The sequence below is a fragment of the Lonchura striata genome, chromosome 3 (genome assembly GCF_050655825.1).
Source record: "Lonchura striata isolate lonStrDom1 chromosome 3, ASM5065582v1, whole genome shotgun sequence".
Lineage (NCBI taxonomy): Eukaryota > Metazoa > Chordata > Aves > Passeriformes > Estrildidae > Lonchura > Lonchura striata.
The window spans coordinates 65,006,361-65,023,670 of record NC_140705.1 but is presented as its reverse complement, the minus strand read 5'-3'; the positions used below and the strand labels follow the sequence as shown (position 1 = coordinate 65,023,670).

General features: G+C 38.1%; 1 protein-coding gene across 1 annotated transcript in view; it reads left to right on the top strand.

The window, feature by feature from the left end:
• SHPRH (SNF2 histone linker PHD RING helicase) overlaps window positions 1-17,310 on the top strand; it is a 49,071-nt gene that overhangs the window by 6,935 nt on the left and 24,826 nt on the right. The window contains exons 4-13 of the mRNA XM_021527009.4: window positions 2,999-3,217; window positions 3,528-3,606; window positions 4,382-4,532; window positions 5,686-5,791; window positions 6,270-6,526; window positions 7,877-8,572; window positions 11,752-12,003; window positions 12,802-12,880; window positions 15,300-15,463; window positions 15,554-15,810. Of these exons, the coding sequence (XP_021382684.2) occupies window positions 2,999-3,217; window positions 3,528-3,606; window positions 4,382-4,532; window positions 5,686-5,791; window positions 6,270-6,526; window positions 7,877-8,572; window positions 11,752-12,003; window positions 12,802-12,880; window positions 15,300-15,463; window positions 15,554-15,810 (2,260 nt within the window). The remainder of the gene's footprint in view (window positions 1-2,998; window positions 3,218-3,527; window positions 3,607-4,381; window positions 4,533-5,685; window positions 5,792-6,269; window positions 6,527-7,876; window positions 8,573-11,751; window positions 12,004-12,801; window positions 12,881-15,299; window positions 15,464-15,553; window positions 15,811-17,310) is intronic.

The following is a 17,310-nucleotide window of genomic DNA, read 5'->3' as shown; positions in this document are numbered from 1 at the left end:
TCTGCCGTATTACCTTTTTATCATACACCATTTACTCTCATTTTTCTTAAGAATAAATTCTTTGTACAAAGACGGTATTTGTTTGGTACTTGTTTATTTGCTACCATATGTGAGACAACAAGTTTTCCATTAATCTAGGCTGTTTTCATTAATACAGATACTGTTATACTGCAGTCTGGAAAAGGAAAGATCCTACTGTGTTGTGGTGTGTTTGGGGGGGGGCCCCAGGCTGTGAGTTTGCAGGTAGCAGCAGGCAGGCAAGGAGACTCCACACGGCTTTGAGGGTGCTCATTAGATGAGGGTTTATTGGGGGTCCTACCCCCAGGAAGCAGCATGGTTTCTGAGGGAGGGAAGGGAGAAGGAGGGGGAGAGAGGGGCCGAGAGAGCACTGGCCAGGAGTGCCAGCCAAGAGACAGAGAGCCCGTCCCTTTGGCACACTTACCAGGGAGATTCCAAGTGGGCGCAGATAAGGTTTGGGCCAATGGGATTACAGGATACTTCAGGGGAGGATTACAGGCGTGGAATAAACCATACAGTTTTGAGAGGTGAGACAGAGCATACCGTTTAACTAAAATGCAACACCACACTACTGCAGATGCAGTAGCAGGACTGTAGTTCAGTCATTGAAGGAATTAAATAGAGTACTTGAAAAGCATGAGAGGAACTGAATTTTTAGATAGTACAATACAATCTGTTTTTCAAATGTAAAAAAGATTAAGATGAGACCTCTGTAACTGAATTACATTTTGAAATGGTTGAAAGCATAATTAAATATTCACTGTTTAATAAGTAACTGAGAGAAGGATAAACTTCCTTAAGCGTCCTTTTATTCAAAATTCCTATGGTAGGTAGAACCATTTAATAATGAAAAAGAAATCTCTGAAAGAATGGAAAAAACAAGAAAGATGTTTAAAAAAATCCAATTACATTTAAAAAAATGCTTTGAATTATATTGCAGTCTTTGCTTTCCTGCAAAATTCTGGATAGATTTAGTTTATGGAGAAATCAATTTATTATGCTTAAAAATGTGAGATTTGAAGACTTATTTTAGCAAGTATAATGATAGGTATCATTATATATCAAATTCATTGATTGAAGTTATACTTTGCAATCACTCTAATTTTTTGTTCTTTTCCTAAAGTGAGTGGTATGTGTTAGAGGATCCCTTTAAATGGTTTCTTTAATATATAAAGCTGAGTGCTTTCTTGGTGCTTTTTATTTGGCTGGATCATTAATAACCCCACATGTGCACTTTGCATTCTTTACATTACAAGTCATATATATAGTTTTCATGAATATGTAGAAACTTAATGTCTTTCAGTATTCTCATTTCCCTTGACAAGCTCTGGAATTGTTCCTTTGATTTAAAAGGACTAGGGGAAGGCACTGATGGCTGCCATATATAGGCGTATAATTTCCTCCTTTTGTTTTGGAAATCATTCTTCACCTTCACCACCCATTTGAATGAAAGAAAGCTTTTGCTTTTCATGAGAGTCATAATACCAGCTTCTGAACCTTATTTTAAGATAAGGCTGTCTGGTTTTTACCAGGTACATCTCTTCCTTGTTAGCCCGAGGCATCAGAATTAAAATCTGATTTAAATGTGTCAGCCATTTGCTGCTTTATTAGAATGTTAAATATACTTTAAGGTCACTTCATGTTGAAAATTATAGCCCTTGACTTGCTTCCAGTTTTGGTGGTGTGGTTTTTATTTTTTGTGTTTGTTTGTTTGTTTCTAATATAAAAATTCTGCAAGGTGAGTTTATCTCCAAGGCTAGCTAGGATTAGAACCAATCTGTATTTTTTTTTATACTGATGTTTTAATTTTAGGCCTAAAATGCTGTTAAAACTTGTTCAGCAAGACTTTCATTCTCTCATATCTGTTTTCTAGAATGCCAACCCATGAATTTTTCATGAATTTTTTGTTCTATGTTATTTAGATTCTGTGTTTGCCCATATATCCAAATTATGTGAAAAATACATAAGCACAAGGCGTTCTTTCTTAGAGGGTAGAAAAGAAGGGTAGGCCTTCTATCCTGAAAGGTGCTTACTTCTCTTGAGGTGGGTTTTTAATTTTGAAAGTATGCTTTGTCTGAACTGATGCAAGTGGTGAGAATTACATGTTGTCCTACTGCTACAAGTTTCTTAATCAGATGAATAAATTAAGGTTAACTTTTCTCCTTTCTATAAGGACATTTAAATCTATAAATATTTAAATCAGAAGCATGAGATATTTGTGATTCTGTACCAACTGGAATTTTTTAGTGGAAAGTCTATTAAATAAATAAGTTCAGGTCATTCTATACCTAAATTTTAAAGAAATAGCTTTGCTGATTATGTATACATGTGTGATCACCTTAGCATGTTAACTTTTAGGTGTCCTGGTTCTAGCTGGGATAGAGTTAGTTTTCTTCTTAGTAGCTGATCAGTGCCATGTGTTTGGGTTCACTGTGACAATAATGTTTGTAATGCAATGATTTGTTACTTCTTACTGAGTGGTGCTTACCCCAAGTCAAGGACTTTTCAGTCCTTGCTCTGCAGGTGCACAAGAAGGGAGTGAGCATGGCCAGGACAGCCAAAGGGATATTCCACACCACAGAACAACATCCTCAGTTTATAAACTGGTGGGAGTTGGCTGGGAGCCACGAGTTGCTACTTAGGGATGGGCTGGGAATTGATCAGTGAGAGGTGAGCAATTGTATTATGCATGATTTGTTTCTTGGGTTCTTTTAATCTCTCTCTTTCTTCTTTTTCATTGCTATTACTGTTATTATTACTGTTGTTATTTTTGCATAGTTTTTCTTTAGTTTTGTTATTAAACTGCTCATTGTTTGCCACTGCTGCTAGCTGAGTCAGATGCAGTCATGGCATATGTTTAAATGACACTTTGCTTTGCTTATTTTCATATGTGTAAACTAAATATGTTGCTGCAAAATTTACTGAAATGTTGTCCCAAGTTGATTGATGATGCATGTCTTGAATTATTTGGTGTATGCAGATGAGCTGGAGGAAGATGAGGAAGAATCCGACACGGAACTAGAGCGACAAAATATTGAAGAGCTTTATGACTTCGTACGGCACACCCATCAACAGGATATCCAATTACTGAGAAAGGATGTGCAGCATCCTGCATTAATTCCCATTCTGAGGCCATACCAAAGCGAGGCTGTGAACTGGATGCTTCACCAAGAGAACCACACAAGTACTCCAAGTAGTGGCAAGTATATGGATTTGAAAAACTTGCATAATTGAGGAAAAGGTCAGCAGTAATGTTTCCTTGCTATTTGATTAGAAGTTTTGTGAGTTATTTCATTAGTATTATCATGAAAGCTGTTGTTTGGGTCATACACTAAATGATAAACTAGGTTTTGCTGAACAGCAGGTAATGTATCATGTTGGTCATGAAGCTCTGTGGAGGTGGATTTCAGCTTTTTTTCTCTTAATGTCACAAAAAGTCTGAATAATTCTAAGGAGTGTGCTGTTAATAGAGAAACTTCATCATAGTAACGTGAACACTTTCTCCGTAGAAAATGCGCTGCACTTCTTATGGCGGGAGGTGATCACTCTGGATGGAGTAAAAATCTACTATAATCCATTTACTGGCTGGTACGTTTTTATAGTTACTCTTTCTGAGGACACCTCAGTGTTGTACTTTGTGAAAACCATGTTGGCAGCTTTATCCTGAAGGATATAAGATATTCCATAACTTGTTTTTCGGTTAGCAACTAAAGAATTAGAATAATTATATCTTTAATTTGAAAAAAAGAACAAACTCGAGTATGTAATGCACAGATAAATATGTAGATCTCAAGTTGAAGATGTAATTATTAAAGCTTTTATTAAAAATGTCAATAATTCAGTGGTTTAATATTAACTTTAAATTTAGAGTATTGGAGGCTTTGATCTTCTGATCCAATGTTTTCAAAGTCCAAAGGAAGGCAGCAGGATAAAGCTTTTTATTAATGCTGGGTATTGCATTACTAAGCCTGTTTCTCTTTTCTCATTAACTTGGTCAGAATAGAACCTTTTGATTGCTAGTTTGCTTTTTATTTTTCCCTATGTAACTTTCAGGTCTTTTTCACATGTGAATATAAAAATATTTCAAATTTTTTGAGACTAATGCTATGATATGCTAAGGTTAGCAAGGCAAGACCTATTAGGAGGTGAAAAAATTGTAAAAATTCTGTCATGCATATTTGTCTTGGTCAGGTTCATACACCCAAAAAGCTTGCTAGTTTATGTTAATCTCAACTAATAAATGATAATGCCTCACCTTACAAACTTTGCCGTGCTGAAGCTATGCTGTGTGTCCCTAAATGCACACTTCTCTGTCACAACATTCTGTAGTTACTGACTGACTGGGAATATACTTGAATTTTAGCATTATCCGTGAGTATCCAACTGCTGGACCCCAGTGGCCTGGAGGTATTTTGGCGGATGAGATGGGTCTTGGAAAAACAGTAGAAGTGTTGGCTCTTATTCTGAATCATACTGGACCAGACATTAAACAAGATGATCTGACATTACCTGAGGTAAGGAAACCAGGTTGAGAGTTATTATTAAGAAAATGCTTTTCAGAATGAATGCAAGTGCACTTTTTATTGCTTTAGAAGTCCATATTTAAAGGTCTATTACTGTGAAAGTTTTTCCCTTAGTAGGACATAGTAAACTAAATTATGTATTTAGTTTACTACGTTGGAGGTCGTTCTTCCCTTCATTGTATTGATGGGTGCCAAGCATCCATTAGACACATGTTCCATGCTAAAGTAGGGACAGTTTACATTCTGAATAAAGATTTCTGCTCTCCTTCTATTTCATATAATAAATGAGCTTATTTATTTTCCATCTTTTCGCTTTCCTCATCATGCATACTGTGAAAATTTGGCACATCCACTAAACCAAAATTTTTTTTTCTGATGGGAAAGGACCATTATTCTTAAGTAAACTCTTACCACTTCCTGAATTCTATCCCTTGGAAATCATGGCTTTTATCATAGTGATCTCCTGCCTGCTTGTCATTTTATCAGTTAAAAGGACTTAATTCTTACAGAGAATAAAATAATTCTTAAATATATAAGAGGGTCAGCACCGAGTAGTGCAAAGAGAGGAGTATAAGCACTAAAATGCCTGGACACTGACTGATAACAATACGTAGAGACCAGAGGTTTTGGAGCGCTGGAGTCACTGAAACTGTTTCATGATGTAAGTAGTTGGGAGAGACATCTTAGCTAATACATTACTCTAATAATAGAGCAAAATTTTGGGAGGCAATCCCTAAAAGGAGAAACATACTTTTTCTACAGCTGACTAGGGCTCTTCCTCTATATTGCTTACTTCCTTTTGTATTTCTAGCTATATATTAAATATATTTTTTCCTCCCCCATCAGGAACCTAGATCACTTACATCTGTAGATTCCTGCAACTTAGTGCTAAAGCAGTAGAGGACCCAAAAGGCTTTCAGAGCTGCTTTTTGTGTTTCAGTTAGGGTGCTGAACACTGTTTTCCAAGAAACTGAACTGAATGATGTGTCACTCTGTACGTTAAAAATGAGCTATCTAAGAAAGTTAGATCAGAACATACATTTGTAGCAGCTCATGCTTACTTTCAAATATGAGGAGATTAATGAAGGTCAGAGTGACTGTGAAGAGACATGAGCTAATAACTGTTTAATGTTGTCTGCATTAGGGTAAGCTTGTGAACTTCTTTGTTCCACCTCAACCTTTAGAGGGAAATAAAAAGAAAAAAACAAAGGAAATGGAGCCTAAATTAAAGGAAAAAATACAGTATCCCAGTAAGTATTTCTTATAAGTTTTAAAATATGTTTTGCTTTTAGCGTTGTGTTATATTGGGCACTGACCATGAGTTAGGGCTACTCTTGACTTCTTCAGAATGAAATTATTATTTTGCTGAGCACTGTCATGTAGGATTACATGCTACAAACAAGTGATACACAATTAAAAGTAAAATTACTAACTCGGAACTCTGCTACAGAGCTCCATGCAACTAGAGGTCTTTGTAAAGAGTTTATGCCTTTAAATGAAATAAGCTGTCTTTTTATGCCTCAGTAAGAAAATTGAGTGATTTATTTCTATTACTATTCCAACACTGTTTTAGAATCACTGCAAGACAGAAATCTGTAGAGCTGCATCAAGTAAAAGCTTGTCAAAACTGCTGCCTATCTGCATTTTTTAGATGAACACTATGTTTAGAGTTACCTTAATACGCATTCTGTGAGGTAACTTCATTTTTTGTTTTGATTCTTCATACAGGCTTACGAGTAATGATATTAGCAGCTGTAAAGGAAATGAATGTGAAGAAAGGAGCATCCATAATTGCAATATTTAAGTACATCAGTTCTACATATAGGTATGACACGCAGAGAAATAAACGACTTCTCAAAAGAACTCTAGAAAAACTAATTGCAGAACGGGTGGTAGAACAAGTTAAAGGACATGGTCTGGCTGGGTCTTTCAAACTGGGAAAAAATTACAAGGAACAGAAGAAGCGAGAAAGAACGAAAGAGCAGGTAAAACATACTACTGTAGTTATTTGAAAGAATTTGCAAAGGCTGTTCTTTTTTTCTGCCAAATGCATGCTACTCTCATCTGCACTGTCTATATACACTAGCTCAGTGACACTGATTTAGTGGTAAAAAGGAAGAAAACTGCAGCAATTGCTTCAACACTTAAAAATAAAGAAGGAGAAACCATAAGTAAATAAAATTTGAGGCTAAAATATTAACTACATCTGTCATAAGTCTTCTAATATAGTGTCACTGGGAGTTGTATTGTTCTTACTGGGAAATTGTTTTTTAAATACTGCTAAGCATTAATCAAATCCTCAAACTGCAAATTGATATAAGCCCTTAATATCTATGTAACTGATGTGTTTATATGTTCATTAAAAAAAGGGTGAGGAGAAAGTTGTTTGGGTTGGATGTGACTTTAAAACTCATCTAATTCCAAACCCCCTTGCTGTGGGGAAACCTTCCACTAGACCAGGTTGCTCAAAGCCCCATCCAGCCTGGCCTTGAACACTTCCAGAGTTGGGGCATCGTTGTCTCTGGGCAACTTTTTCCAGTGTCTCACCTACTCAGTGAAGAATTTCTTTATAATAACTAAACCTGTTCTCTTTCATTAAAAGCTATTCCCCCTTGTCCTGTCACTACATGCTCTTGTAGATAGTCCCTTCAAAGCTTCTCGTAGCCTTTGCTCAGGTACTGGAAAGCCATAATTTAGCCTGAAGCTTTGTCCAGGCTGAGCAATTCCAGCTCTCTTAGCCTTTCCTCATGGGGGAGGTACTCTAGTCCACTGATCATCTTCGTGGCCCTCCTCTGGACTTTCTCCAACAGCTCCATATGCTCCTTATATTGGGGGTTCCAAAGCTGCATTGCAGTACTCCAGGTGGGGTCTCACAAGAATGAATAGACAGATAGGATTCTCTCCCTGGCCCTGCTGCCTGTGCTGTTTTGGATACCGTCCAAGACATGATTGTCTTTCTGGCCTGCAAATTCCCATTGCTGGGTCATGTCCAGGCCTCTCACCCACCAGTACTCCCCAGTCCTTCTCAGCAGGGCTGTTCTCAATTTCTTCATCCAACCCATGTGCAGGACCTTGCACTTGGTCTTGTTAAACTGCATGAGATTCCCATCGGCCCACTTCTCAAGTTTGCCCAGGTCCCTCTGGGTGGCATTCCTTCCTTCAGGTGCGTCAGCTGTACCACTCAGCTTGGTGTCATCTGCAAATTTGCTGAGGGTGCACTCGATCTCTCTAGCTATGTCATTAATGAAGACATTAAGTAGCACTGGTAGTTGTTAAATGTCACTGGGCAAGTCTGAATATAAAGTCTGACATTCTTGGTTAATTTTACATTGTAGGTAGCGAGAACTTCAGAAAACACTCAGAAGGAGCAATTGATTGATGCTAAAACTCAAGCCAAAGAATCAAGAAACAGTGATGTAACATCTGAAAATGTCTTTAAAACTGCTTCACATGAAAATATCGCCATGGAAGAGCATGATTATTGTACAACTAGTAAAAACAAGAGGAAATCTGAAGCAGATCATGAGAACTCTGTAGAAGAGAAAAATGTTAAGCAAGAAGCTGTGGTCCCAAAGTCTCCTGATTTTCATGGCAACCTCCTTGTCTCCAGTGACATGAGCAGTCATCCTGATGTTGATGTTTCTAAAACTACAGCTGTTATCCAGCAGGAAAACCCAAAGGTCCAGTCCTCACATTCCCAAGAACATGCTGGCAGTAGTGTACAACATACCAGCTCTGTATTTCCATTTAATACCTCTGAATATCGTTTTGAATGCATCTGTGGTGAGCTCGGATTGGCTGACTATAAAGCTCGTGTGCAGTGCCTGAAATGTTACCTGTGGCAGCATGCAGAATGTGTAAACTACAAAGAGGAGAACCTGACAAGCAGGCCCTTCTACTGTCCCCATTGCCTTGTGGCAATGAAACCAGTTCCCACAGGAGCGACTCTGATAATTTCTCCAAGTTCTATTTGTCACCAGTGGGTAGATGAGATCAACAGGCATGTAAGATCATCATCTCTTCGAGTTCTGGTAAGATTATATGGTTTGATATTCTAGAGAGTTATTTTAGCAAGGCTTGGGGCTTCCTGTCTGATATTCTGCATCACTGGAAGTTCAGAGGTCTTTGACCTCTCTGCCAGAGCTCTACATTTCTTGATGCTAAACCAATGCTTTGGCATTATGTGGTACATTGGTGTCCCAGAAAGACAATCTGCAGTTAGTTTTGATTTTTTTTCTGTTTTAATTGGTCACTGGAAGATAAACCAGTGGACTAGATTGCATAGCAACTAAAAGCAAATTTTTGTGTGGTTGCAACAACGTGTGGTTTCTGAGAGGAAAGGCTGTTGGGAAGACTACCAAGGGACTTAAAAAGGACTATGGATGTTTTGAGTGTTGTATTGCTGTACGTGTGCACTTAAGCAATTCTATGACTGTTGCTCCTCCTTTTTTTACAGATAAAAAAATGTTTCCATAGGTAAAGCCTGTAGTTTTGCATTTCTGATTCTCAGGCTTTATAAAAGAAGTCTTGGGCATTGGCGTTTACTGAAAACAATACTGTTACAACTTGGCTGTTGTGTCTATAACATCTACCAAATTTATTAGGATGTTGCTCATTTGGAGACCATGTATTGTCTTTTTACTTAGTTTCTTGTAACCCTGTCACTAGAACAAATCTAATTAAACTTAGAGTAACAATAGCTATACAGGTTTTTAAAAATATTGTTATCACAGTATTCAAGAGTCTTTTATTACTGATGCAGCCAAGTTTTGTCCTTCATATTTTTAGCAGTCAAGAACCTTTGTAATGATCAAGAGCTTTGAAAACCAGCAATCACTTGTATTTTGAACAAAGTAGTGACAGACTGATATAACTTTGTATTCAGGGATATATCTGGTACCTTTGGCTATTACATGTAGTTGCCCAATGTATAAATGAATTCTAGGTCTCCAGTGCTATTTCTGTAAGCAGTCCCAACTAGATTTAATGCAGGAACTAACCAATGTGTAAAACTCACATGGTTTTCCTAGGACTCAGTCCAGGTTTAATACCAGCTTTGATGAAAGTTATCAGAAATAGATTTACTTGGTAACAATAAGATAGTTTAAATACTGAATGTCAGGACTTTAAACTGTTTGACATCTTCCATTCTGCAAGATTGTTTTCATATTCTTTTAACTGCCAACTATGAAACTCGTTTTCAGGGTTGCTTCAAAATGAAAATTTGGTGGTTTATTTTCTGTTAAGGTAAAATGAAAGTAGTGGAGATGTTTCAAAGATTCAGTTTCCCATGTTAACAACTTTTTTATTGCATGTGAAGTGTGCTTTTTACTCTTCAACTGCTTACAACCCATGGGAAATTCTAATGGTTTTATGTAATAGAAAAAGAAATTAAAATTTACCAGTAAGTCTTGCTTGTGGCAGACGTCTTTTCCCGCTGTTGTGAAAACCAAAACTTGGCGAAGTTATAAATCTCCAGAAAATCTATTCATAAGTACTTGAAGAAATCAATAGACTTTGGCAGCTGTTTGTTTCTTTTTGGTTGCTTCAGAGAGCATAGTCTTTTTAGTTAATTTGTTTCTTTTTTCTTCCCCTTTCAAGCTCCCCTTCTCTCTTTTGTTTCATGTGCAATGACCTGGGTTGTCCCACTCTGGGGCTCAACAGAAAGAAATTATCTGCAGGTGTTTCTTTCAATTGACAGAAACACTGTTGCTATATACACAAATGTAGAGGAAGATTATTACTGGGAGAAAAAGTAGGATTAAGAGTGAAATTAACAGTGAAATAATGTGCTGATCATCAAGGGGTAAAGAGCAGTTATTTTAACTTCTGTGTGTTTCTAAAGGGATTTGGCTTAACATTATGAGGGAGATAAGAAATGTACTTCTGGTAATGGAATAAATGTCAATAGGAAGGTTTCTGTTAATGCACAGGGACTTTATTTTACCTAGGATATTTTTTTTTAATCTCTTAAATCTCTGTAGGTACAACTTTACTCAGAATGTCATTTCTAGTTTTTATATATTTTGATGAATATTTCTGTCTTTGCCTAATCATCCATTAAATTTCAGTGAGTAAAGTTTTTGGGAGATGGCATCTACAGTAAAGAAGAGAAGACTGAACATGTAACATTGACTTGCATAATGTTGTTACATACAATATTACAGAATACTTAATCTTCAAACAGCTGTTACAACAAATAACTATTGTAGTGTGGGAACTCAAAATGTCTCTCAGACATTTTTGGAGGTTCCAGGCTGTGGTCAGAGGCAGTCTGGACCCCGGCAGGCAGCTGGATTTAGCTGTGATTTCGAGTTTGAGCCATGGAATGAAATACCGACTTTGAAGGTGGAACAAGCAGTCACAAAGTGTTAGATAGTATAGTAAATGTAATCACAAAGTAGAGGGAAAAATTTTTTGTTAGTGTACAGGGGGGTTTTAGTGCATGTACAGGGGGGTTTTTACTTTGTACATGGGGGTCAGAAGTTCTAAGATGAAGGAAAGTGGGCTGAACCCATCCTTCTTCTTTCTTCTTCCTTACCTCCATGTTCTTGGTGATGTTGGCACTCACAGATTGGTTTAGAATAGAGAAACACTTGGCAACGTAGGTAATAGGTATTGGGGAATAATTGTAAACATGTAATACGTAATATATCATATAAAAGATAGCAGCAGCCCTGGGCGGGGAGAGAGGAGAAGAAGACACCAGACAGTCAGGGTGTCAGGAGTGTGTGCCTCTCTGCCTGGGCCGCTGACCAAAGGGCCGCAGCCCGAGAACTTAATCTGTTAGATAACTAGCAATAAAACATCTTGAGACCGAACAAGAAGAGACTGCGGAGTTTCCCTTTGGGAACACAGGTTGGAGGAGAAGCTCTACCACCACACGAGACCCCAAACCAAACCCGGGGTTCTCACATTGTAGAAAATAATGAAGTCCTCTCTCCTTCAAAGGAGGAAATAAATGTTTTGCAAAGTCATAAAAAGACAGTTTTTGCATTTATGACTCTATTGGATTTATTATTAGGTTACTTAGATTAATTTCCCATCATACTATTAAGTGAATACAGATTTTATACACAGTTGCTTTTTATATGAGCAGCTTTGCTACAAGCTTGCACATATTAAGCTGTATTGATATTTTGTAATTTTTATCAAAGTGTCTCTTACCTCCCTTCTTTGCTATTGTGCTGCTGACTGTAAATCCCTGTAGGTGTATCAAGGTGTGAAGAAGCATGGCTTTTTGCAGCCACACATGCTGGCAGAGCAGGAGGTGGTTATCACCACCTACGATGTCCTGCGCACCGAACTGAACTATGTAGACATTCCCCACAGCAACAGTGAGGACGGGCGCCGCTTCAGGAACCAGAAGCGCTACATGGCCATCCCCAGCCCCTTGGTAGCAGTGGAGTGGTGGAGGATCTGCCTTGATGAAGCACAAATGGTTGAATGCACCACTGCAAAGGTATGACGTTCCTGGTCGTGCATTCATTTAACTTGAAAATGTTTGGACAAGTTTATTGTAAATAATAGAGTTTTTCCTTCCTGTCTCTTAATGTTCAGAGTACACTCATGTAATTTGTCTTTGTCCCATGTTCTTCAGAAGTTAATTTTCTGCTGGAGATACTTACTATTAAATGGTTCTCCTGATGGAATTTGGGCAGATTGTGAGGTATATCTAGCTCAAAAAATACTTAACATAATCTATACTGACAGCTTAAAGAACTAGGTCATCATGTTGTATATGGTGTTTGATAGTTTCAAACAAGATTCTAGCATTGTTCAGTGATGTGGTTCAGAGGCATAGATATGTCCTTTGGGTCTAGAAGCTGAACAAGTCAGGAGTCTGTCTGCAAACTCAAGGGATACAGTCTGCAGGGGGTATTATTTTAATTAGTCTTTGTCCAGTCTTTTAGCCCAAGACAGGAAGACAAAAATGCTACTTATATAATGCCTTACAGGCTTTAATGTTTAAATTTTTTTTAACATACAGTTTATTTTGCTATTTGTTTGCATTCTTTGAACCCTTAATTGCACTTGATTACTTGGAAGAGGACATGTCTTTTATCAGCTTTCAATTACCTTCTAAAAAGATCAAAAATGTTATATATGTTTTTATAATACATTGCACCAATGCTGTTTCTAGGTCTTAGGGTACATTCTGAAAAGATGTTCAGACTTCTCAAAAATAAGATCCATGTGCTGTCAGACTGTGTTCCACTGTTTTTCCATTCCTGCCCCTGGCTCTGTATCCTTTCATTAGGCTGCTGAAATGGCGCTCCGTTTGAGTGGAATCAATCGCTGGTGTGTCAGTGGCACTCCTGTGCAGCGAGGATTAGAAGGTGAGCTTTTATGTAGCGGTGTAATGTGTGGGCTTTCCTTGTGCTGATAACTAGGTGGGGCTTTGAAACAGCTAAAAAGTCTGCTAGTTTTGTCCTGAATTCACTAGGTACTCTAACTTTGTAAGCCATAAACTTTAACCATGATAATAAAACCATCAATACATGTATCAATATAAAAATTAAAGAGCTGAAGTCTTTTTGTTTCCCTGAGTTAGACAAGTAATCTGGGGAGCAGAGAAGCTGTATGTCTAATAGCTGACTCAAGTGTGTTCTTCAGTTTTCACTTAGTGGAGTGGATAAATACTAACCCTTCTCTGTAGCAGATGGTCCGCCCTGGTTACAGAATCCTGTGACCTGTCAAATACAGCAAGCAAAGCTGTATTTACTTTTTGCATAGTTCTATATGAACTACCATGGGCATCCACTGCCATGAATATAAAGTCTAAAAGTCATGCTAAAGCTTATGAAACTGTCTCCAGTCCTTATGTAAGGACCTAATGAATTGAGATGTGTGGAGTAGGTAGCTGTATGTTAGCAGGTGACATTTATCTTGTCTTTTTTTGTGTGGTGCTCAGTTTCTGTAGGCAGCCTTCAGACAGAGATAGAATAAAAGAAAGGGAGCTGACTAACTGCTTTATCTCCCTGTGTTCTCTGATGGATTTTGAAATATAAGGTACACACTGGGGCAATGCATTTGAAAGTGGATAAATCAGTGTAAGCATTTGTGGACTGTTGTTTGGATACTAAGTTGTAAGAATCAATATTTTAGATTTGTTCATAATAGAATTTTCAGTTAAATTTATAAATACATGTAATAGTTGTGAGAATACATCATTCATGAAGCAAAGCTGTAGAAAGAAGTGATTGATTTTAGTGTTATGAACTCCTTCAAGGCCTTATTTGTGATAGTGTTGGTTTAATGCATATCTGAAATGTCATACAGTTCATAATACAGACTCTAAGGCAGCCCCCATCAGATTGGGGATGAAAACTGCTGCTTCATTTCAATCTGTGCCACTGCTGCTGTAATGTGTAGCATCCCATGAACTCTCCCACCTCGGTCAATTCACCTTGTCCCTGGCAACACCATAGAGTCAGTCTTCCTGGGGAGAAAAACAGTCTCCCATTTGGGCTTCTGTGCTGCAACTTCCCCTGTGTAACTTGCCCTGGTGTCTCCTTTCCCTGTCCCCTCATTGGATTGGTATCCCTGGCGGCCACCCCCCTTTCCCTGGAGACCAAACCCCTCTGCACAGCCCTTAGCTCTGCCCCCACCCCTTCCCCTTCTTAAGCTGTCTCCTCCACGTGGTCAGCTTTTTACCTCGCTGGGTTCCCTTCAGCCACATGTGATATCCTCCGCTGGAATAAAACCCCGCAAAAAGAGCCTTTCTTGCCTCTATCGCTGAGCCAGCTGCGGTGAGTGTTGAGAGGGTCTGACTGCATTGCCTAAAGGTTATCTCAACTTGCTTTTCTACAGGAGAGGCTTGTGGGGGACAGATTTTAGGCAGCAGCAACCACTACTCTAGCACTCGCCTTTTTAGTAATGCAGTGAGATATGACCTCTGGGTAAACAATTGCTTCTTGCATAGAAATGATTCCCAGGATTTTTCTTCCTCTGGTCTGTGATGTATTTGGTGAATGTCTCAATGCTTTCAGCTGAATACTGAATTACGATAAAGCTGAGAGAATAAGGAATGCAGCCACCAGATTTTCAAGAACTATCAGATATCATCACATATCTCTGTTTCTGCAGTATCCACATGAAACATTTAAATGTGTGCTTCTGTATTTTTCTAGTAAGATTTAGACAGAAGTTTAAAGTCAGGATGTCCTTAATTTTCATTCCAAAAAGTGATGGGTTTCTGAATTACGCAGAATTAGCAAGATGTATTCTCTCAATTAGCAAGAAAACAATTGAAGTGTATTTTGTTAATTTCTTATGCATTAGTAGAGAAGTGAAAATTCTTCTGAATTGCAGCCCCTTCTAGGACTGTGGGCAGCAGACAGTTGGTGCACAGCAGGCTCTGAAGTAATGATGCTGAGCAATATTGGTTTAGAAAAACCTGGCAAACCCAGTTAACCATATGCAAACATGTAATTTTTGCCTCTTGTCTCTGCTCTGAGTAGGCTTAAATTCTTTGCTCCCTTCTGCTAAGCTTGAAATTAGGAAAGTGTCTCACAAACAGCTATATTCTCTCAAGTTGTATGGAAATCAAAAACGAGCTAAAGGAGAGAATGTCCGCCTTCCACCACCCAGTCCCTTGCCTCAAATATTTTACTGAGGGAGTGACTGGAAAACAAGTACAAAAGGTAAAGGCCAGAATGGAGATGTTTTTTGCCTTAGAGGCAGTTTGTATGACAGTTATTTTTTTTAAGACATATTGTGAAGTATTAAAACAGAAACACTTTCTTTTCTTGGCAGACTTGTATGGATTAGTCCTTTTTCTTGGAGTTGATCCTTACTGGGTCAAGCATTGGTGGGACCAACTACTATATCGACCTTATTGTAGAAAAAATCCCCGGCCTCTCTACAGTCTAATTGCGAAGATAATGTGGAGATCAGCAAAGAAGGATGTGCTTGACCAAGTAAATAAAAGTTTTTGAGTTTTAGAATTCCTGAACATCATTTATCAATAATTTTATTTGCAAATTACTTATTTTATTTTTAAATTTCAGATTCAAATCCCCCCTCAGACAGAAAATATACACTGGCTTCATTTCTCTCCTGTGGAGAGACACTTCTATCATCGCCAGCACGAGGTGTGCTGCCAGGATGCATTGGCAAAACTCAGGAAGATTTCGGACTGGACTCTTAAGCTTAGCAGCCTAGATAGAAGGACTGTGACTTCTATTCTGTACCCTTTGCTACGGCTGAGGCAGGCCTGCTGTCACCCACAAGCTGTTCGAGGAGAGTTCTTGCCACTGCAGAAAAGGTAGTAAAATTTCTGTCATTTCTTAAACAGCCTACTTTATCCAAAGCAAAACTCTGATTGTCTCCAGCAGTGCAAGTTCTTGTACAGTCCTCAAAGAAGCCTAATTTAAGCTTCTTTAGTTCAATATGTGACTATGACACACCAAGGTAATCTGACCTCAGACAGTGAACACGGCACAGTGGGGACATTAGTGTAATTCTTGTGTTAAAGAACATAGTACTGAAGGCATTTGATTCTCCAGTGGCATTCTAACCTTACTATAACTAGGGTGTTGCAGGTAACAGATTGAGTGTGAAACAAATCAGATTCTTTTTTTTTTGTTTTAAAATAAGCCTGCTGCTTTTTGTTTTTGATCTTGTACAAAACTCACATTCATGAATGAGAGCAATGAAAGAACTGAATCAACATAATGGAATAATTCGTAGTTAAATGAAAATGTTAACATGAGGTTGAAGAATTTGTAATATAGAAGAAGGTTGAAGAATTTGTAAATATAGATCCAAATTTGAAAGCTGTTCAAATACTCTTTTATTTACATGCTTTCAAGATCCTCTTCCTCCACAAGTCCTCTGCAAGTACCAGTTTGGTCTCAGCTTTTGTTAGACCAAAAAAAAGAAAAAGCATATTGCCAGTCCTGTTGAGAAATGTAGCTGGTACCTTTTCAGTGAGTTAACAAGGAGGTTGTGAAAGAACAGGCTGTTTCAGTTCCAGCCTCTCAGAGTGGTGTCTATGTTTCTTTTGTTAATCTATAGGTAGGGAAGAACTTCAGCTTGTAGTGCTGCTAATGTTATTGCTACTGTTTCCTAGTTCATCCATTCTATTCAGTCTCCTTCATTTCTTGTTAGAAGTTTTATGTCCTACTCCTTGCTCTTTGTTATACAGGGCACCTGCAGTGCCTAAGCAGCTGAAGCTGACTTTGCACCTACTTGAGCAGAGACCAATAGTTAGATGCTGTGCTGTCACACTTCCTGTGGCAGTCTGCTAATGTGGAAGCAAGGATTCAAACATAGGAAAAATCAATATTCCCACCCATCATACAAGATTATTTGCATTAAAATGAGCCAGTGTAGTATAAGTGAAATACATGTAAACTGAGCAGAGTATGGTGGGAACAGCTTTGTACTGTGTTGATTTTGGTGGAATGGTTGTACAGTGACAGCTGCATAGTAATTGATGGAAAAACCAGCAATGGAAATTAAATCTTTCTCAAAATTACATGTACAAAGAAAAGTCAATTCCCAGCACTGTTTATATACCTTTTTTGTGAACCAAACTTGACTGCAGCAGTGGACATTCCCAGAATAGAGAGAAGATTTGGTTCCTGCCTTTGGTTATATGTAGGAGAATAATGAAGAAATTCTCTGCTAGGACCTTTGATGAATATGAGAAATTTACTGAAATAAGAAAGTTGATGTTGGAGTGTGTAGATAAGAGAAAAAGGGCCTGGAATAAAAACCTGAATTCAGAGCATATTCTGTTCTATGATAGATGACTTTTTTC